General features: G+C 46.4%; 1 protein-coding gene across 1 annotated transcript in view; it reads right to left on the minus strand.

Moving 5' to 3' along the window:
• The window catches only part of LDLRAD1 (low density lipoprotein receptor class A domain containing 1), a 67403-nt gene that overhangs the window by 36487 nt on the left and 7129 nt on the right, over positions 1–23787 (minus strand). The window contains exons 2-5 of the mRNA XM_063939632.1: positions 20681–20744; positions 20471–20593; positions 3202–3339; positions 2248–2376 (exon numbers count right to left, since the gene is read on the minus strand). Coding sequence (XP_063795702.1) covers positions 2248–2376; positions 3202–3339; positions 20471–20593; positions 20681–20744 — 454 coding nt within the window. The remainder of the gene's footprint in view (positions 1–2247; positions 2377–3201; positions 3340–20470; positions 20594–20680; positions 20745–23787) is intronic.

Raw genomic sequence — 23787 nt, forward strand, 5'->3', positions numbered from 1 at the left:
CCGGGTGAGTGACCCAAATATAACTTCCACACATCAACTAACCTTACAAATCCGTCAACCACCCCACAGAATTATAGAGAAGCAACCAGCGGATCGGCCTAGTCCCTGAGGAAAAAACAACAACCGGTACCCAATTATCCCAGAAAACAGAACACTAAACCTACGGGAAACATAGGTAGATATAAGACCGCTTAATAGTCACAGCAGTGGCGTCACAAGGCGGGTGCGGCCCGCACCTGGGTGTGACACCTGGAGGGGGGTGACACCAGATGTCATCTCCTTCGCAGTGACAGGAGCCAGGTGCTGCAGTGAGAAAGTCTCCTACAGCACCCGGCTCCTGTCATAGAAGAGGAGCTGACAGCGCACGGAGACGGTCTCTGGGGGAAGGCTCAGCATCTCCGGAGATGCTGGGCACGCCCCAGACTGACGATTCCAGGATCCCTGCGAAGCCACGCCCCCTGTGTGTAAGACCATGCCCCCTTTTGCCACGAGCAGGAGATCAGGGGTGCGCACCCCTCTGAGTCACAGCTCAATGTGCATAAATAGATGGTAATGCATAGAGAATAAACCGTAAGCTGTAACACTATAGTTTGAAAATATGGCAAAATATATGGAGAAAGTACATGATGTTTCACGTCATTAACATATAACTGGAAGCAAAAAAGAGAAAAAAATAAGACATTATACATAACTTAATGAGACACCATAAAAAATGCCGGGAACCGTGAAAATAAACATATTACAAAGTAGCAGCTAGAGAAGCAGCAGATCAACATAACCTGTAAGAGAATAAAGATATATCACAACGCCTGAGCGAAGGAGTTGTAATCATTCCTGAAGCTCGGAATCTCCCGCCTGCATGTGAAGAAAGGCTTCCGCGTCTTGCACTGAAAGAAAGTCTTTGAAAGAATTGTCCCTGTAAATGCGCAGTCTTGCAGGGTATAACAGTGCAAATTTCTAACGCTCCTGGATGAGCCTGGAACAAAGCGGGGACAATTCTTTCCTGGCCTTTGTCAGTTCTGCAGAATAGTCTTGGAAATCAGAAGGTGATGACCCTCCCAAGTAAGGTTACGGTGTTTACGGGAAGCGTGCCATAGTATCTCCTTGTGAAGGTAATTCAAAACTTTAAAAATCACAGCACGTGGTCTTCTGCCCTCTTGTGACTGATATGGGCCAAGGCAGTGAGCTCTCTCAATGACGATATCAGCACATTCATTCTGTACATCCAACAGAGCTGGAAGGGTGTCACGGACAAAAAACAACAAATCTGAACCTTTCACAGCTTCAGGCAAGCCTATAACATGAAGGTTATCTCGCCTGGCTCTGTTTTTCAGTTCATCTGTCTTGTTGTGAAGGTGACAGCAAGCTTTAGTATTTAGACTCACAGCCTTCTTAAGATTGGCAATTTCAGCAAAGCATTCCTCCAGTCTGTGTTCCGGAGTTGTCAGTCTGTGAGAAAATTGGGAGAGCTGCCTGTTAATATCAGCAGTCTGCTCCTTTAAGAGCGGTCCCACTGTGTCTCTGATGGCACTGACCATAGCTGCATAAGTAAGGGGTGCTTCTGGCAGCTGGAGCACAGAGTTGGGCCGTGGGGAGGCACTTCCTTCAGAGAAGGTATGAGAGAGAGAGGGAGAAGGGGACCTGTCTTGCAGTGTCAGCGGCGGAGAGACATGGGGAGGATGAAGTGGAGGGGAGACCTGCGGTGCAGGCAGAGATTCACCCGCGGCCGCCGCCATTTTGGCTTCAGTGCGGTGCCGCTCTTTCTCCTTCTGGCTCTTGTTGCGGGGCATGAGGGGAGTCAGGAAGCGCTCCATATACCGGGGGCTGTTACCGGCGGTTCAGGGACCCGGCTGGCCGATTGCGGGAGGCTGGTAGCCATTAGTAATGCACAGTTTAGCGGGGGGTTAACGGAGCCTCTTTCCTCTGCTGCCTTCCATGCGGCACCCGAAACCAGAAGTCCTCACCACTTATGTTATGCTGGAACTTACTCTTGTCCTTCACACTCACAAGTTCAGTAGTATGGCATAAATAGCACTAACAGAATTGCCTACTTCTGTGCACTGAGAATCTACTGTTTAGTACAACCCTGCCTATCAGATTTTTATTTTCCATCATTTTCAGTATTTACCTTGAACCTTTCCATATCTCCCCACTGACAGGGAACGGTACAGCTAGACCCATTATAATCTGCCCCTTTGCCCAGCTCACAGTGCTGCTTCTGTCTTTCTTTTGACCTCACATACTTACGGCTTTCAGACTCATCGGAACAGTCTCCACAGTTATTGAATCCGTTGCACTTCAAGTTGCTGTAGATCCAGTTTTTCGGGTTTCCACAGCGGAATATCAAATATCCAGGTAAATTATCAGGGAGGTTACCTGGGTAGATGGCACAATACACAGGGTGTAAGAAGAAAACTGTCAAACGACATACAATTTATGTAAATGCCCACTAACAGCCTGGATTTTGTCCCCCAGCCCAATTTGGTGTGTGCCACTCTCCAACACTGTGGTGTTCCATGGCACCACGTTCAGTGTGTATAAAGTAAATTGTGTTGTATCAGTAGTAAAATGTCGCTGGTAGATATGTATATGCTCGTAAATACAAAATAAGGCAAGATTATGTAAAAAAGCATAGTTGCCGACGTGCTGGCTGTGCCCTCCAAGGGACTGCATCCAAGTAGGAGGAAGGGGTGTAATATGAAAAGATGACATTCAGAATGTCCTCAGGTTCTGAATGTTGACAGAATGTACGTTGGCAAGCAATATGTCAACATTCACATGTTGACATGGATAAATGTTGACATGTTGTTCATACCAGAATGTCAACATAATTATTTATTTTTTTGCTTATTTTAAGTTAACTCTACACCTAACTCTAACCCTATGCCTAAAACTAATACAGAAATGTAAATGCAACATTCTACTGCTGACGTTTTAAATGTCAACATTTTAACCATGTTGACATTTCTGACTGTCGTCCTATTTTTTGTCGCTCTTCTGTCCATTTTGACTTTCTGACCGGATACCATAGAGAGAGCCACCCGAGCTTCTGGAGTCTCCTGGGCCGTTTCAGAGTAGGTAATCCTGCATCATAGTACATACAGCATATAACAGCAAGCAGTGCTTCATAGCAATGGGCCAACACTACAAGAACATGTAACTGGGCATTTAATGTGTACTTAGCACAGGAGTCTTACTTACTGCATAATGAGGTACTTTCATCCTCCCCATTCCCGCAGTTGCTGGCAGAGTTACAGACCTGCGATGGCAGCAGACAGGTGGTTCTGTCATCACACAGAAATCCCGTGTAGTTACCTGATGTGACACAGTAGCGGCTCTCTGAGGGCAAAGATAGGGAACACCTGCGTTAGTGACCCCTGAGTTGTATTAGTGTCATGTATAAAAGACACATAGGGGCCACTCACAGATTGGCCACTCACAGATGCACACAAGTCACCCTATTACACCCGCTTTTCGTTCACGGAACTAAACTTGGATATTCACCTGTATGACCTCATCATTAACATTGAGTACTTGCAAGAGCCCTATCCTCAGTGCAAGAGAGACAGATCTCCCAGCACGCATTTGTCTGCATAGTCCACAATTCCATCTACACACCCACGACACACCCTAACTAACCAGCCTACGTGCGAATGCCCTGTTGTCACCCAGTTATGGGCATTAGGCCAGAAGTGGAGATGCTGCTGAGATGTGTACGCCTTGAATTACCTGTAGATATGGATCTATGGAAATTGCGCTGTACTGGAAATCGTGAGATCCGTCTGGAAAACAGTCTTGGGTGAAACTCTGCATAAGACCCATTGGGCCTGATTCCAATCTGTGCTGTGTCTCCATACAGTAACAATGGGGATGCAAGTGCAGACTTAAAACAACGTCAACTGTGCTCGGCGCCGACACTGCGCACAGCTCTGTATCAGGACCACTGTCCATTATATTCCAAGAAAATTAGAGACCACTAGTTCAGTGTAGCATTAATGTATTCACTTTCAAAAGTTTTCACCGCCTAAATTTCTATTGCCTAAAACAACTGTTATAGTTCCCCCCATTCCAATGCTTACAGAGGTAAGTAGTATAGTTTTATATTAGCAAATAAAATGTGTCTCCCCCGGGAAGTAGTTATGTGACCGGCAGCCCTGCATCCCACATGCACAAAATCCCCACAGTGGGCATGTCGACTAGCAGAGACAATTTCCACTCATGGGTGTCCGCAGGGGCTTCGTTGCGCTCGCCGTCAGGACCCCGCGGTCAGTATATTGACTGCCGGGATCCCCTGCGCCGTCTCCCCTGTGCCTCTGCATGCATAGCCCTGGTCCAACATGGTAACAAACCCAGACCTGTCACTGGGAAGTGCCTCTGTACACGTCATGGGGCTGCCAGATGACTCCTAGTATGTATATAATCTAAGCAGTAGAGGATGCATTGCCGTTACCCCTAACAGTACACTTTATAATGATAGAAATCTAGGCCCGTACACACTGGGCGATATATCGGCCGTTCTCTTGAACGGCCGATATATCGCGGGTCCGTTGGCCAGTGTGTACGGTCGATATGTCTGTGAACTCCGTCGTTCACAGACGCATCGCTTCGGCCCCGCAGCACAGCCGACGGACAAGGGCCCTCATTCCGAGTTGTTCGCTCGCAAGCTGCTTTTAGCAGCTTTGCACACGCTAAGCCGCCACCTACTGGGAGTGAATCTTAGCTTATCAAAATTGCGAACGAAAGATTAGCAAAATTGCGAATAGACACTTCTTAGCAGTTTCTGAGTAGCTCCACACTTACTCGGCAACTGCGATCAGTTCAGTCAGTTTCATTCCTGGTTTGACGTCACAAACACTCCCAGCGTTCGGCCAGACACTCCTCCGTTTCTCCAGCCACTCCCGCGTTTTTCCCAGAAACGGTAGCGTTTTTTCGCACACACCCATAAAACGGCCAGTTTCCGCCCAGAAACACCCACTTCCTGTCAATTACATTACGATCACCAGAACGAAGAAAAAACCTCGTAATGCCGTGAGTAAAATACCTAACTGCATAGCAAATTTACTTGGCGCAGTCGCACTGCGGACATTGCGCATGCGCATTAGCGACTAATCGCTCCGTTGCGAGAAAAATATAACGAGCGAACAACTCGGAATGACCCCCAATATATCTAACGATATATTGGCGCGTCGCTGTGTGTGTACGGCGGCCGGCCGACCGCCCGTACACATGCTGCGGCGGCCGGCGGTGATTGACAGCTGAACTGGGCGCCAGTTCATGACGTCAGTCCCCGACAGATCGGACAGTGTGTATGCTCAACAGACTGCCCCATCCGTCCATAGATATATCTGCAGATCAATTGATCTGCAGATATATCTTTCCAGTGTGTACCCACCTTAACGTTATTTAAAGCGTCACTCCAATATAAGGAAACTGTGTGATGCACATGGGAATGTTTAAATGTAGTTTATGTACTGACTGCTCTGCCAGGGGTAAGATAGGACATGTGATTATCGGGTCTGTACAGAAACGGGATAAATCCGTCTACCTTTAAACAACCCACCACTCTCTGCTCTGTGGATCATCCCCACATCTCCTGCTGAGCCAGGGAAAGCATCAAGGGCTTAGCTACTATGGAGGCAGCTACTATGGGGCCCAGAGCTGAGAGGGGCCCATCTCCCCTGTCCAGTTACATGTGTTATATACAAGGGCGTAGCTAGCATAGATGCAGGGAGTGCAGCAGCTATGGGGCCCAGAGCAGAGAGGGGGCACCTTCCATATCACAGTTACATGTGTTATATACAAAGGTGTAGCTACCATAGGTGTAGGGAGTGCAGCAGCTATGGGGCCCAGAGCAGAGAGGGGCCCATCTTCCCTGACAAAGATACATGAATTATATACATTTTTGCCTTTGGGTGATACATAGTGGACCTGCTCATTGTAATGAGGTATAAAATTAACTGTTGGGCAGGGGGGTAACTAGAACTTTGAAGGCCCCCTAGCACAATCTTAAAAGGCCTCCCACCCAGTTTGCATCATCAGTGTGCAGGTCTGAATAAGGCCCAGTATCGGGAGAGAGAAAGTGTCAGGGAGAGAAAGAGAGTCAGTGTTAGTGTCAGGGAAAGAGAGGGGGGTACAGTATCAGGGAGAGAGTGTCAGAGAGAGATAGTGTCAGGGAGGGAGGGAGAGAGAGGCGGGACAGTATCAGGGAGGGAGAGATAGTGTCAGAGAGAGAGAGAGAGAGAGAGAGAGAGAGAATGTCAGGGAGAGAGAAGGAGAGAGCAACAGTGTCAGGGAGAGAGAGGGACAGTATCAGGGATAGAAAGACTGTCTCAGAGAGAGAGTGAGTGTGTGTCCAGGTGAGAGAGATAAAGAGAGAGAAGAGCAAGGGAGAGATTATCAGAGGGAGAAAGAGGGGAGAAACAAGCAGGAGATACATTACCTGTCCCTCCTGAACACAGCAGAGGTCTCTGATGGGGGCGTGCACTTCACGGAATTAAGCTCCGCCCCCTAAATACCCACGAATCGCGGCACCAGCAACTGGGACTTGGAGCTGTACAGGAAGGGCCCAGCACCCCCACCTTCTACATCCTCCGTGTAGCTGTAGCCTGCAGGGGAGCGGAGGGGGGGAGTTATCGGCTGCAGCGGCTGTTCTAACAATGGGCGGGGGTGATGGGGAAGAAGCGGGCCTTGGAGGCAGCCCATGTCTGGGTGCAGGGGAAGCAGCGAGCCGTGGAAGCAGCTCGAGCCCCATAGCAGCTGCAACCCCTGCACCCCCTGTAGTTTCGCCACTGCTGGTGGGCATTATAATGTTACATAATATGCGGGGGCACTATAGTGTAGCATAGTATGAACTGGGGACACCGTTGGGGGGCACTGTGTTGCATAATGTGTACTGGCAGCACTACAATGTGACATCATGTGAACGATGAGTTATAGCAGTGGTTCTCAACCTTGGTCCTCAAGTACCTCCAACAGTTCATGATTTCCAGGTCTCCTCACAGGATTGCAAGTGAAATAATTTGCTCCACCTGTGGGTCTTTTAAAATGTGTCAGTGAGTATTGAATACACCCGTTCAACTGCTAGGTGAACTGGAAAACATGAACTGTTAGGGGTACTTGAGTACCGAGGTTGAGAACCTCTGAGCTATAGGGTGAAGAGAAGAGTCTGCTGGATGCTGCACCTGGTGCAACGCAGAGGGTGTCCGGTGTCCAGTGATCAGCTTGGAACTTGGTTCAGGGTCCTTAGTTTTCTAGAAATAACTGATGTTGGGTTTGCAATATCTGTCATTGGATCTGCTTACAGGATCCGAATTAAAGCAGACTAATCCACAGAAAGTCTACAAGCCCTGTAATCAATCCAACACACAATTGATCATTACTGAAGGAACTTTTCTTCTACACCATCTCTTTCCAAGATATTGATCATATTACTGCTTGATGACATAGGAGTTTAGGGACTAATAAGTTTCTCTGGTTTCCATTAAGTGTGTCTGTGGGCATTTTTTTTTTTTTCAATATTAATTTTTAATGTATTTTATGGGTGAACAAAAGCAAACGGGAATGGGGTACAGAAAGGAAAAAGGAAGGGGAAAGGTTGGGGGAGGTACACAGACTGTTCAACAAAAACATAATTGCACAGAGATTATTAAAGAAGTCATCATACATGAACACCACGTGAGGCCAAATCCATCCAACAGTTATTACATTTCAGATTGTCAATCTACAATTCTAGGTATCATGAGGGTGTACGGCATCTGATGGGCGGTCGAGCCAATAATTAGACCACGAATGCCAGCGGAGGAGAGGGCAGGATGGAGTCTTCTGTCGTAAACGGAAAAGATTTTTGTGAACCTCAGTGAGAGCCAATTTGTTTATTTAATCTCTGACCCGAGTCAGGTCCTGATATATTTTCTTATTAGACGGTTTCATCTTAAATTGGGATTCTAATGTTTTGGCGGGCTTCGAGTGTTCCCGGGATGTCCTACGTATATAGGCAGCCGCCTGAATTGACGCTCCTCTAACCACCGCTTTAAGGGCACACCAGTGCGTAAATACAGACGTGTCGGCCGGATTATTGGTTTCGATGTACATGGAGAGGGCCTGTGTAATGGATCGTTTAGCATCCGTGTTGGAGAGGAGATAGTCTCCAAGGCGCCATAGGGTAGGAGAAGTTTTCATGCGACGGAGGTTCCAATGGATAGAGAGTGCAGAGTAATCGGACCATGACACTGGCAGGATAGAAGCCTTCGATACCTGTTGAAGAGTCCACTTATCAGATATTGCTAGATCGATCCTACAGAAAGAGCCATGGACCGGGGAGAAGAACGAGTAATCCCTACCGGACGGAGATTTAGCCCGCCAGACATCGTAGAGGTCATACTCATACAATATATTCCGGAAGGCGTGGGAACTGTCCCGCAGCGAGCTCGCACTGGAGGCAGAACGGGTCGAGAATCTATCTACCGTGGGGTCAGGGACCATGTTAAAGTCCCCCAGCAATAATAGGGCACCCGATAAGTGCTTCTGAAGTGTGTTAAAGAATTTCCTAAAGAAGGGTATTTGTTTAGTGTTAGGAGCATACAGCGTGGCTACAGTGACTGGCTTGTCCTTCAGTTTACCTGTCAGGATAAGATATCTACCCTCCTGGTCTGCAATTTGATGGTCTAAAGAGAAATCACATGCATTAGAAAATAAAATAGCAACCCCAGCTTTTTTCTTTGGGCCGTTGGACATATAACAGGTGGGGAATTTGATATCCTTAAGGGAGGGTGGTGACATAGACATGAAATGGGTCTCTTGTAAGGCCACTATTTGCGCATTACATTTTGCAAAGTGGCGTAGGGCTAGCCGCCGTTTGTTGGGTGAATTCAGCCCTTTCACGTTTAAGGAGAGAACATTAACCATTAGGCATTAGAGTGGACAATGAAAAAATCAATCGACACATATAAACTGTGCAATGAGACAAACAGGAGTACTTGTGTACCAAAACTTGGAGAGAGAGGAAAGACAGGAAGGAGGGGAGAAAAAGTAAGAGAAGAAAACAGAATGAGCACCACAAGGATGCCAAACAGGATTGCCAAAATAGGCAACACATGGGGTGGTGGCGTGGTGTGGGGAGACAACCCCCCTCACTCCTATAACAATCAGCATAGAACAGCAACATCAAGGAGACCTAGAACAAATGCAATTTCCCGGACAATGCTAGGGGTCAGCTCAAATAAAGTTAAGAGAAGCAAGGAATTCAAATGGAGAGCAAGGTAGACACAGGGTTGAAAGGTCACGATAACGATAACACAATGTGAACATCCAAAACTAAACTTACACCTCACATATGCATGAATAAGAGACCTCGCTTTGTGACTATCCGAAGCACTGACCAGGGGGGCAAAGCAACGGCTTACCCTAACGTAAAGATGAACAAGAAAATCAAGTCCAGCAACGACATACAACCTGGTTGAAGTAAATATTCTTAAAAGTTTGTTGCTGGCAGTTGACCACTCTTGAGCCAATTTGAGGGTTTTAGGGGCCCTTTCAGAGATCCTCCAGTTTCCAGGAATCCAATAGTTTCAGTCCAGCCTCTGGCGTGATAATCGCATGCGTAACGCCGTTTCATCTAACAAGTAATTTGGTCAGAAACCCCCAACGGTAAAGAATATCAGCTCTCCGTAGCGCAGTAGTCACCGGATAGAATGAGCGTCGCATAGCCAGAGTAGCCGCTGAGCGGTCTCCGTATACTTGTAGATCTCCCAAGACCGTGGCCGGCAGATCCGGTCGCATAGCAGCCCATAGGATTTGTTCCTTGCCTTGAAAGTAGTGCATCCTCATCAATGTGTCTCTCGGAGCGTCCTTCGGGGCGTTCCTAGCCTTCGGAAGACGATGGATACGATCAATGAGGAAATCATCAATGGAGTTGGTAGGAAGGAGATTCATGAAGAGGTCTGTCGTAAATTGTTTGAGTTCTGAATTGGAGACCGTTTCTGGGATGCCGCGGAGTTTTACGTTATTACGGCGTGATCTGTCCTCAAGGTCACAAGTCTTCCATCTCAGGTCCGCGACCTCTGCTTGTAGCTCCTCGAGCTGAGTAATCACCTCATTGTGGGACCTCACTACCTCCTCACACTTATTCTCAAGGTGATCTGTACGTTGGCCTATGGCATCGACCGTCTGCTGACAGCACTGAAGCGCCGTCTTAACTTCCATCGTAATATCATCTCTGAAGGAAGTCAGGAGTCGCCGCATAGAGCCGAGTGTGAGGGGTGCATCGTCATCCGATTGAGAGAGATGTGTTTGGCTTACACAGGGAGCCAGAGACACGTCGTCACTTCCTGGGGAGTGTTTGGGATGGGGATCTGGTATATTAGGGCTTTTCAGGCCCTGAGATGTTGAGGGCTGTTTGAAGAAAGCGACCGGACGGACCTGGGTCGGATCTTTCTGGTGCTTAGGCGGCATGACACCGGGATGAATACCACACCGAAGTAGTCGTTGACAAGAGAAACCGGAAACAGGAGGATAATTAGACCTATGTCGGCTTGATATAAGCTAAGGGCAGAATCACAGCATCAGGAGTGAGGGGGAATTCCAGACATCACTTGGCCGGGTACATCACTACGGGTTGGAGAGAGGAGGATCTCCCAGCGGTCCCCCAGCAATCGAGTGCAGTGCAGTAAAGGGGGGACAATCAGGCAAAAATGAATGGATAAATAAGGAAGGCAAGCACCTTGGGTTTCAAATAGTGATGTCTGATGTCCTTTCTTGAAGACAGTAAAGCAGTTACCCAGGGGTGGAGGGGTAAAGGGGATGCCTAATATGAAAAGGATAAACACCTGCAACGGAGGAGCTGGGCAGGAATGGGTGAACTGGGCTGTGGAGCAGGGCTAGATGACTCAGAAGGGCAGCTGCACCTTATACTGGCCATTTGCCAGGAACCAAGATGGCGCCGTCGGCCTCCAGTCTCAGGCCTCAGCACCTCCAAGACCTAGTGCCCTCCTGTATCGTTGGTGGTGTTAGTGGAGTGGTGCCAGGCAGCTCCGGGGCCTCCGCAGCTCGCGGCAAAGGAGACCGAGAGTCCGAGGCCGGGGGGCGGGCAGCAGCGTCCGCCGCGGTAAGAGCGAACGGCGCAGCCGTGCACCCGTTCTTCCGTTACCACGGACCTGTCAGCGGGCGCCGCAGCCAGCGACAGGGATGCCGCACTCACCTAGCCCAGTGCAGTGGGGTCCCTATGACCAGATGACTGTTGGCAAGAGCAGGATAAGAGGCAGGGAAAGCTATAAAGTCAGTCAGATAGAGGACCTCAGGCCAAGCACATCTGCCTCTTTCCATAGCTAGGCCACGCCCCCCGTCTGTGGGCATTTTTTTGTACAGAGATAGAATTACCCAGATATATCTAAGCGCCCCCTTGTTCTTCTTTTGCTGCATATGTCATATGCTATTGTGGATCATTTGCTGGAAGTTATCTGTCAAGGGGAGCAGTCAACGGAAGATTGTTAAACCTTTTTTTTTTTTTAAATATATATTTATTGAGAAGGGAACATGTAATAAAATACAGGTCATATGTCACAATGTTTGCGAGAATGCATCAATCACTGCGGTGTACAGATATTATCAATCAAAAAGCTGAACCAAAACTTTAGTCAGTATAGGCAAGGTTAAGAGGACAATCAACCATATACATATCAAACGGGGGAATGCAATAACAGTTGACAGATTTAAAAGGGGAGTGAGCCTTGAATGAGAGATTCCGTATTATACCACGTTGTTAACCTAACTACTCTGCGCACATATTCCCTGGTAGCAGTTGGCAGCGTATGTAAGTAGGGTAACCAAATGGCAAAAAAATTTGGGGCGCGGGACTCCGCATCCAGGGAACAATCAACCCAGTCCATTTGATAGAGATACGTTAAACGTGGTAGCATGAGGGAACGGGGTATCGGCTCCGAATGTATCCATTGGGATAGAATAGTTTTCTTTGCTGCAGCGGCCACACGAGCCAACAGTAATTTCATTCCTTTGGAATGTGGGGGATCCTGAGTCTGCACGGAGTTCCAGAAAGCCCAGGCCATAGTGATATTAAAGGAGATGCGAAGTTCCATATTAATATAGGTTTGGACTGCCATCCAAAATGACTGTACTACCGGGCATGTCCAGAGACAATGAATAATATCGGCATCGGGGGAGTTACATTTAAAACATAAAGAGTTGTCAGATACTCCAGTGAGGAACCTAAGTCTAGGGGTGTAGTAGGCTCTATGTAATATCTTAAAGTGCATCTCTGCATAAGAAGATGAGACTAGTTGCTTATTTAGTAAACCACACCACTGAATCACCGTCAGAAGATCGGTGTCTGGGAAGTCGTCTATCCATTTGGCCATCCCTGTTGTGAGCTTAGATAGATCCAACCTCCGCCTAGTGTGAGAATATATTAAAGAAGTGTTATACGGTGCTCCTGGGGACTGTCGTACCAGACCATCCAGGGGAAAGGTGCGATCAGGAGGGTGTAGTCGTGATATTATGCTAGTGGCGAAACTACGGATTTGGAAAAAGGCAAACAGGGGAAAATGAAGAGTGGGGAATTTTTCTTTTAGTTGTGCTATAGTCAATATTGCGGAGCATTCTATATTCAAAAATGGATATAGAAGGGAGAGACCCTCGAGATGCCAACCGTGAACAATCCTATTATCTTCTCCAACCTGAAAGCGCGGATTACACCACAAAGGCTGAAATAAAGAATCCGTTAGGGATAGGCCTAAGCGTTTCCTGAGTTTACGCCAAGCTATACATGGCGTATATATTAATGGATTATGAAGTCTGTCATGTTGATGGGGAATAACAGCAAAATGCAACAAGTGTACTAGAGTGTGTTGAGGTGAGAGAGCCTGTTCCAAAGCTCCATTAACGAAATTGTCACAATCCCCCATCCAATCCAGAGCATATCTATAGTTGGCGGCTAGGGAATAGTCTTCAGGACAGGGGAGATTAATACCACCAAGTGAGAGGGGTTGTTTTAGTTTAATAAGTGAGATGCGGGGACGTTTGTTTGCCCAAATAAATTTAGTAAGGGCTTTGTTAATAGAATGGACATCTTGTTTGGACAATATAAATGGGAGCATCTGGATTGGGTAGAGTAGTCGAGGGAAGGAAATCATCTTATATAGATGACACCGACCCAGATAAGAAATAGGGAGATGTTGCCATTTCAAAAAATCATTCGTCATTTGGGTAATGTGGTAAGAAAAGTTCACCGTATATAGGTCAGTGAGGAGTGGCGGGATGCGAAGACCCAAATATTTTAAGTAACTGTGGGCCCATTTAAAGGGAAATGAATCGCCCCAATCCCGTGCCGCCTCCCCTCCCAACGCCAGCGCCTCTGTCTTATCAAAATTGATAAGAAATCCAGAAATTAGATTAAAGTCATGCAGTGTGGTCAGTAACGATGGAAATGCCTGTTTGGGGTCAGCAAAATATAATAACAGGTCGTCTGCAAAAGCAGATACCTTAACTTCGTTGTTACCTACCCTAATACCTTCCCAAGTAGGATCTTGTGTAAAATGACGTATCAATGGGTCTAAGGCTAAATTGAATAGCAGGGGGGAAAGAGGGCATCCCTGACGGGTCCCTCTACCTAACGTAAAGGCAGACGAGTTTAAGCCATTTACAGTCAGATGTGCCTGAGGTAGTGTATATAACATTTTGAACAGATAAATGAATTCCTCACCGAATTGCTGGGCATGAAAAATACGAAGCAAATGAGACCAAGAGACACGATCAAACGCCTTATCGGCGTCACAACTAACAATAAGGGCGTCGGGGCAGGCAGTATGTTGTGCACTATACATTGCTGCAATCAGTGTGCGGATATTATGAACTGAGGTTCTGCCTTTGACAAACCCTGTTTGGGCAGGATGTAGGACCCTATTCAGGATTGGTTGAAGTCTCATCGCAATTAGTTTTGTGAAAAGCTTCAGGTCCTGATTCAATAATGATATTGGTCTGTAAGATTGAGTATATCAGGGATCTCTTCCCGGTTTCGTAAACAACACAATTCTGGCATCTCCAAATCCCATAGGGGGAGGTTTTCCCTCCAACAGTGCATTGAAAAGGGATAATAAATGAGGTGCCAGATGGGGGGCCAGAATTCGATAATACTCCGCCCCAAATCCATCCGGGCCAGGGGACTTACCATTGGGTAATGAGTTAATCAGGGAAAGTAGTTCCGGTTCTGTGACCGGTTCAGTTAAGGATTGTCTTTCCTCTTCCGTTAAAACAGGTAGTTTTGCCCTCTCAAGGAATTGCGTTCCAAGAGTCGGATGATCCGGGGGGGCTTCATAGAGAGTGTTATAATATTGTAAGAAGGCCTCAGATATTGAGGGGGTATCAAAGATGGTTGTAGACGAGTCTGTGATTAGTTGGGGGATACGAGAAGGAGCGGAGTATGACCGTACCAGGTTCGCCAATAACCTCCCGGATTTATTTCCCCCTCGAAAAAATCTATTCCGTTGTAGATCATACGAGAATCTCGCCCGCTCCGTACATAGTGAGTCGTACATTTGCTTAGCAGCAAGATAGGCCTGCCTGTTGCCGGGTGAGTCCTGCAACAAAAGTGTGTCATAGGTTTTGGTCAGGTTACAAGCGAGGTCCTGTATTTGGCTCGCAAGCCGCTTGCGTCTCCTAGAGACATATTCCATAATATGTCCTCGGATCACTGGCTTCGAAGCCGACCAAAACAAATTGATATCTTCCATATGTGTACTATTATCTGCTACATAGTTCTGGAATGTTTGTTCCAGGTGGGTGCAAAAATCAGAGGATTTCGTGAGATACGCTGGAAATCTCCAATTGTATGATTGAGAGACAGGGGACTGTAGGTTAAGGGTAAACCACACTGGGGCATGGTCAGACAATGTTCTATTTTAGTATCAGCCACGCGCTGTAATAGGGTGTCAGCTATTAACCAATAGTCAAGGCGAGAGGAGGAGTGATGTGGATGGGAGTAAAATGTGTACTCCCGGGAGTCAGGGTGTTGGCATCTCCAGGGGTCGCAGAGTCGCAGCGATAAGTCAATAGGGATAAGGATTGGGGCGGTGTAGAAATATGCGATCTAGCAGAGGTGGATCTATCCAAACCCGAAGACTGGACAGTATTGAAGTCTCCGCCTAAAATAATCTCCCCCTCAGCCCATTCTTGCAGCTTGTTGTAAATGTTAGAGAAAAAGAGTGAGTTGGGACCATTAGGCGCGTATATAGTGGCTAAGGTGTAAAGAACACCAAAAATAGTGATTTTAATGAATAAATAGCGACCTTCAGGGTCACTAAGACTATCATTTATTTGGTACGTGAGATGTTTACTAAAAAGAATCAGTACACCTCTTCGTTTGGCTGTGTAAGAGGCCGATTTAAATTCCCCTATCCAAGAATCTCTCACAACATTAGGATCCGTATTTTTCCAATGAGTCTCTTGCAAGAGGGCTATGTCAGGTTTTAGACGTTTAAGATAGGAGAGGATCTTTCTTCTTTTGACTGGGGTGTTGAGGCCCTCAACATTCCAGGTTACTAATTTGATATGGGACTGTACTCTAGTGGAAGTGGCAACATTCAATGACATTTAGCCTATACCTGCTCTAGGCCAAGATTCCCATTTAACTAATAAGGAGAAACCCAGCCAGCCCGTCCCAGCGAGCGGGCTAGTGAGCCTGATGCCTGTACCTAAGCAGCTTAAGGATAAAAGGAGCAGCAGTGACAATGACATATAAAAAATTTGAACAGCTTCTAAATCAAAATCCCTACTCAAAAATATTTTAAATATTATACGAACCAAAGCGTACAGGTCTATGGTCCGGTTTCCCAAGACGCCAAATAGATTCCAACTGAACACATGCGTGTAGCGGGGAACCGTGCCAAAAGACCATACAACAATCAAACATAACAATAACAAATAAGTAAAGAGAAAAGGGGGGGTGGGGTTAAGTCGGAGAGGGGGAGGAAGAGAGAGGGTCAGAGAGGGAGGAGAGCAGTTCAAGAAGAGTTGAGAACAGTAAGATACGTGGTCATAGAAAGAAGGAATGATTCGGTAGCTACAATACGGTATAGATGACAATATACCCACATATACTATAGGCAAAATATATATCAACCAGTGGTAGGACCCACTCTTAGTAATTACTAAGAACCTGAATGTGTACTATTCAAGAAGATGAGGAGAAACAAGGCCATGAGGTATCAGTCATCATCGTCCATCCCGGCAGAGGAGTGTGGGGATAGTGAGTCTACAAAGTTCTTGGCCATCTTCGGATTCTCAAAGAAGTAGGCCTTTCTCGCATGATTGACTCTCAATTTGGCCGGATAAAGAAGCGCAAAGCGGTGGCCCAGTTCGAAAAGTCTCTTGCAGATGGGCGAGAATTCTCTCCGTTGGGAAGCCACCAAATAGGAAAAATCCTGGAAAAGCAACAATTTAGCATCTTGGTATTTCAAGTCGGCATATTTTCTGTAGGCATCCAGTAGCATGACCTTGTCAGCGTAGTTAAGGACTCTCAGTATGACGGGCTGGGGTCTATCATTTGTGGATTGCCGCTCCGGGCCTATACGGTGTACACGTTCCACTACAATGGATCCTGAACTCGAAACACAGCCCAGCTCCCGGGGCATCCACTGAGAAACGAGCGTCATGAGGTCACGGGGTTTCACCGACTCCGGTAGGCCGATGAGGCGCACATTATTTCTCCTATTTCGGTTTTCAAGGTCCTCAAGCTTATCCTGAATAGATGCCGTAAATTTTTCTTGGTCAGAAAGAGCCGTCTTAGCCGTGGTGAGATCATCCTCTAGGTCGGAAATTCTCTGTTCTGCCTCAGTGAGTCGCTGAGCATGTTGGTTCAATTGAGTAAGAGCGGAGTCAAGCGAATCCTTTAGAGGAGCCAGTTTTTGGTCCAATAACTGGGATAGGATATCTGTTATCTCGTTCGTCGTGCAGGATTTTGCAGAATCCATTGCAGATGCAGACTCAGATCGGGCACGGGGACTGGCATGCGAGCCCAATGGAGGTGAAGTAGGGCTATCGACCGAGGAGTTATCACGGCCTCGGCCTCTTCCCGACTGATTGCCACGAGTACCCCGCGCCTGCTTGGCCGCAAATTTATCCATCGGGATAGTGTGATAATAACAGCAGTGAGTGCAGCAGTAGATAGCTGGAGATATATAATAATATGAGTCGCAATATAAAGTTCCACCAGTAGAGGGAGTTCGGCAGATGAATTGGAATATTAGATGTAATATGACTGAATAATATTCCTTCAAGAAATACAATATAAATATAAATACCGGAGGCAGGATAAGAAAAGGGATTGAGATCCCAGGTCCCTTTTAGTGGGTTCCAGTTAGGCTAGAGAGGACAGCCAGCAGAGATCACGGACCTGCCAGTGACCACAGCCGACTGCCTATGCTAGGGATCTCAGGCTCTCCTGCTCGCCTCCTCCAAGATGGCCGCCGGGTTCAGGGGGAGATGTGTTGCAGCAGGAGGAGAGTATTCCTCCGGGCCACCCAGCGCCCAGGGATCGCCAGAGGGGGACCTGACAGGTCAGTGGCCGCCTTCCCGGGGGGTACAGCGCGTGTGTGAGTCCGTCGCGGGCGCGGGCGAAGTCGGATCTTCCGCTCCGCCGCCCTGGAAGTCCGCGGCGGGTCGCGGCAAAACTTTAGGTCCCGGCCTGTGGAGGCGATGTAGGCCGCCGAGCTCCGGAGCTCCCCAAACGGTCCCCAGTTCTCTGAAAAGTGCCCCCAGTAGCGGGCCCGGCAGGGCAGGGAGGCAGGGTGCAGATGATGGCACAAAGTGTGGGCCAGCGGCAGGGGGATGCTATAAAATAGCAGACGCCGTGTTAGCAGCTCCAGGGCACCGATTGTTAAACCTTTTAATAACTGATTAATTTTTTTAGCCAGATTTGTATATGTTAGCGCAGAATAAGGGTACATGTTTAGGGCGCTACTATGGTTCATAAACTGAACTAGGGCACTATTATGGGGCATAACATTAACATCTGCTGCGGAGAGGTGTCTCTCTAGAACTATTAGGACAGGTGCCCCTTCAAAATGTTGCTAGATTTCAGTTTAGAAATCAAACTAAGGGGGTAATTCAGACCTGATTTCTGCTGTGCATTTTCGCACAGCGGCCGATCAGGTCTGAACTGCGCATGCGTATGCACCGCAATGCGCCGGCGCGTTGGAAGACTGCACCGGGCAGCGGTGTATAGCAAAGGGACAGTGCGAAAAAAGCGATCGCACAGGCGACCGCAAAGTGATTGACAGGAAGAGGCCGTTTGTGGGTGGCAACTGACCGTTTTAAAGGAGAGTCCGGAAAAACGCAGGACTCAGACGTTTGGAGGGAGAGTGTCTGACGTCAGCTCTGGCCCCGATCACCAGCAATCCATCGCAGCAGCAGAGTAAGTCCTGGGCTGAGCAGAGATTGCACAAACTGATGTTTGTGCAGTTCTGCTACACATGCGATCGTACACCTGCACGGAACATTTCCCCTCCCCCTGTAGGCGGCGACTACCTGATCGTAGGGCTGCAAAAAACGCACGCTGGCAATCAGGTCTGAATTCTCCCCAAAGCTTTTATCAGCCAACAATCACAGAGGCTGAATGTACACAAATGATCTGTATGGCCCCACTCCTCCCAAATACCATCTGTATCACCACCTCTCATCTAGAACCCCTGAGAATACATGTGTATAACATGGAAATACATTATTAGTATGCAAAATTGGAAAACTGAATTTGCAAAATGAGCTGGTCACTGGCCTGCACTGTGGCCCCCGGGCCTGCCCCTGTGCGGCCTCTCCACACATTAGGGTTGGTTATGCAGAATAAATTGACAATCAGTATCTTCTGAAAGTGATATAATTGTCTATGTATGTATTACAAAGTGTTACAGCTGACGTGTATGAGATGTAGAAGGGATTTCTAATATTACTATATTCTAATGTATATGCACTAAGCCCAAAAAAATGGCTGCCTTCACTTGTAGTCATTTATAAAGTGCAAAGCATGCTTCCACAGGCAGAGGGAGTAGTTGGGCTGGAGGGAACCATGTGGACCCTGAGGAGGGATGCAGGACACTTCTAGTACAGCAAAGAGACTTCATTTGTCTCTATTCTAGTAATTGGGTCAGTTCTGCAGAAGCACAAATCTACATTAGGTGCATTTCTAAATTAGGTCCGGCCATTGACCATCGATGATTCATAAGCACAGCATAACAGTTTGTTTTTGTTTTCCCAAAGGTGCTGGGACTTGGAGCACAGCTCCGCCCTGACACGCGCAAAGCCCCATCCCAAGGTTCTGATTGGCCCATGGTCCAGTAAGTCAAAGAAGAGGTATGATCATCGGTTGGTGAAACCATTGATGATCATCCATTGCATAGTAGGCTGCCATTGATGGCCACTTACAATATCGCCATTGATGGCAACCTTCGTATGTGACCACACAGATGGCCATCTCTACCATAATTGAGCAGTTTTAGGTGGATTTTGTTATTGAAAGGGGTGGTGCTAAACTGGCAGGAGGCTGGACTTTTTGTGTTGTGTACAGTTTGCACTGTGTGACTTTTAAAAATTTCTCTTGATAGGTATGGCTATTAGTGGTTTCACCATTGTTGATCACCATCGATTATACCCATTGTTGGGTTACCATCAATGGTCATCCCTGCTGCATTACACAACAGGCCAATCAGATGTGGTGATGCCCAGGGGTGGAGCTGGGCTCCATGTCCTGGTGCCAAGGAGCAAAAAAAAAAAAAAAACATTGTGCAGCTATGTGATGAATGGCCATTGGATTTTCACCATCGATGGCAATATTATCCTTATCCTATCTACCAAGACTGAAAGGTAGGTGTGCATGTAATGAGGCACTGCAGAGATCATCCAAACCCAAGCCACCTCTGTGCCTCATAAATGATCTCCACTGGGGCTAACTTACAGACCTGTACACGTTTCCAGACAGAGGATGTGCTGACAGTAATTATACAAGACAACCAACACTGAAATCAAGCGCTCTGTCACTCTAATCAATATGCTGCCAGTAACATAGGGCTACTCACCCCTATTAGATTAACAAATCATACAAGAAACAAAGGAACTGATGTTACAGCGCATATAGATTAGAACTAAAAAATTTTTTTATTAAAACACATACAAACATGTATATAAATTTAAATCTATGCAATTTGTACCACCGGCCGGTAAACGTACTCTTTCAATAATATATTTATAAACAAACTAGATACAACATATAATGACATATTACTCAGTAATATGTCATTATATGTTGTATCTAGTTTGTTTATAAATATATTATTGAAAGAGTACGTTGACCGGCCGGTGGTACAAATTGCATAGATTTAAATTTATATACATGTTTGTATGTGTTTTAATAAAAAAAAATTTAAGTTCTAATCTATATGCGCTGTAACATCAGTAATTATACAAGTCTTGTTACCTGGTGTGCTTGCAGGGATGCCAAAAATAACAGCACATGTAATTGCAGCTGCAACAATTATCAGGATGACTAGTAGCACTGCTGTGATGCACGCACATCTTCTAGTACAACCGCAGCACAAATCTGATAAAGACACAACATGGTGATCAATAAGAATGCAATCAAGTTGGTGAAGAACACACAAAAAAGAACGGATCACAATCCACTTACTTTTCTCATCCTTTGAGATCAATGTCACTGTAGAACCAAATGAGGCAGAGTCCAGACTTCTCCGCTATAAAACAAATGAGAATGTGATTTGGTAGCACTGGATGCGGTCAGTGGAGTCTTGAATAGTGGGGGTCATTCTAACTTGATCGCGCACTAGATTTTTTCGCCGCTGTGCGATCAGGTCAAAACTGCGCATGCATCGCAATGCGCAGGCGCATCGTACGGATACAAAGCGGATTGTTGCTGAGCGATAGATTTAACGAAGAATCCACTCACACAGCCGATCGCAAGGAGATTGACAGGAAGAAGGCATTTGTGGGTGGCAACTGACCGTTTTCTGGGAGTGTTTGGAAAAACGCAGGCGTGTCCAAGCATTTGCAGGGCGGGTGTCTGACGTCAATTCCGGTCCTGGACAGGCTGAAGTGATCGCAGCGGCTGAGTAAGTTCTGGGCAACTCAGAAACTGCACAAAACTTTTTTGTACCGCTCGGCTGCACACACATTCGCACACTTGCAAAGCGAAAATACACTTCCCCATAGGTGGCGACTATCTGTTCACTGCAAAAAATAGCTAGCGAGCGATCAACTCAGAATGACCCCCAGTGAACAGTGATCCTTTGTTCTTTAAACAGAAAATGAAGACACCGATGTGACCTGACTTTTACTTGTCCATTAAAGCGGCCCAGCCGTAATAGAATATTGTATAATATAAATATGATATAAATATTTGGATCTATGTATTTACTTTGTAGGATATTAGAGATGCTTTAGAATGTGTATCATTATCCGGTATCTCCTGCTAATAGAGCAGCATAATCAGATGGGGAGATCAGTATAACGCTGGCCTCCACAATCTTACTGGGCAGAAGAGAGCCCTGTATCTTGTCGCCTTCCTTTGTCCTGTGACTGACATTATATCGGAGCGTGAGCAGTTATCCCAGAGGATATTCCAGCAGGAGGGTAGTGAGGGGTCATTTCTGCCCAAGAGCTCACCCATGTTTTGTGTTACCAGTGCAGTGATTTACAGTATAATGATCAACTATTCCACTGTAATCTCTGGCTGGAGGACTGATCCAGACAGTGCATCTTGCATGTTCCGCACTGCACATGCTGCAGAATGCAGAACACGTGCAGAGCCGGCCCTAACCAATATGATGCCCTAGGCAAGATTTTGGCTGGTGCCCCCTAGCACCACCACTGGTTCTGCCTCTGACCTTGCATCTCTTTCCCAGCACCATCACCCCTCACCCATAGCAGTCTTTATTTTGGTGTTTGTACCCCCTATATTTTAAATAGGAACAGTTTGCACATTTGGCACACAGCCCAAAAAGGGGTGTGTTTTTGCTGGCAAGGGGCATGGCCAGACAATAGTAACCCCAAATCCAATTACGCCACACAGTACTGCAACTTTATTCACATTTGATCATGCGATAGTGTCCATAATTCATATTACATCCCACAGTAGTATCACTTTACCTTATAAACATTACTCCTCACAGTAGAGCCCCTTATTCACATTACATCACACTGAATTGCTCCTTATTCACATTACACCACACCCTATTGCTCTTTATTCACATTAGACGACACAGTAGTGCCTTTTCTATATGCAACGCCACATAGTAGAGCACCTTATACACATAATGCCACACATTAGTAATGCATTTATACACATAATTCCACACAGTAATGCCCTTTATACATGAGACACATTATTAATGTCCTTATAAACATAATGCGCCTTACACATTATGACAACCTTTATTAATGCCCTTTTACACATAATATCCCTTACACATATGCCGCACATTATTAATGCCCTTATACACATAATGACACACACAGTGCCCCCTACATATTTGCTGCACATTAATAGTGCCCTTATACACATAATGACACACATAGTGCCCCTTACACATATATTGCACATTATTAATGCATTTTTACATGACACACATAATGCCCCTTACACATATTCCAAATACTACTGCACAACCAACCCACTAACATGCACACAGCAATCACACTGCCACTAACACTGTGACCTCTGCCTCTGCTTGGATACAGATGTGTCCTCATAAATCTTGCCTCAATGCTAACGTCTGGCACCTTTTTTTAATCAAAATGCATCTTCTTTGCATTGCTATGTGGCTAGGATGCACAAGCAGCTTCTACTGATTAAAATGATATGCAGCATGCCTATATACTGTATGAGACTGTGGCTGTATCTGCATATGAAATGCTACAAACAGAATATAGACATGCCGCATATCATTTTAATCAGCAGAAGCTGCTGATGCCCCTAGGCATATCATATGCCCTAGGCAATTGCCTAGTTTGCCTATACCTATGGCCGGCTCTGAACACGTGCACCTGTCTGGCGCATCTCCACTAACGACTGGAGAGACCTAGCTGGACTTGACATGGGTAATCTCACATAGGTAAAACTCAGTGAGCGCATGTCGCTGTATGTAGTGTTGGACGTAAGTGTAAATACGCCTGATTTCATACAGATTTGTAGCAAATATAGGACGGAGTAAGTGCAATCTGATGATGACGACAAGTAGAACACCAAGTGATAGGGGGTGCTGCACCCAATAAATGTGTATAATGCACACAGACAAATGAGCAAAACCAATTTCTACAGTCAATAGGTCTACCACTAATGGTAGACAAGCATTAGGTTGACAGGTTCAAAAGGTGAACATAGAATAGGCAGACAGTAGGAAAGGTCGACAGTGTCAAAAGGTTGACGTGGAAATGGTCAACACGATTATTATTTTTTTAGTTGCGGAGGGGGTGTTTTGCCACTTTTCTGCCACAAACAAGCCCCATTAGTGTACCACGCCGCCTCGCATGGCTTGCATCGCTCGCCATGCTTCATGCAAGGTGCCTCGCTCAGCTACCGCTGCGCTCTGCACAGGATACTATTCCCAGTGGTAGTCCACGTGGATGGTAAAGTTTGAAAAAGTTGAATATAATGGAAAAAACTAAAAAACTTGTGTCTACCATATGTGTGTAGACCATTGTCATGTAGACCTTTTGACCCTGTTGACCTATTGAACTGTCTACCTTTTACATGTTAACCTTTTGACCCTGTCAACATAA

Source organism: Pseudophryne corroboree, chromosome 9 (assembly GCF_028390025.1).
Source record: "Pseudophryne corroboree isolate aPseCor3 chromosome 9, aPseCor3.hap2, whole genome shotgun sequence".
Lineage (NCBI taxonomy): Eukaryota > Metazoa > Chordata > Amphibia > Anura > Myobatrachidae > Pseudophryne > Pseudophryne corroboree.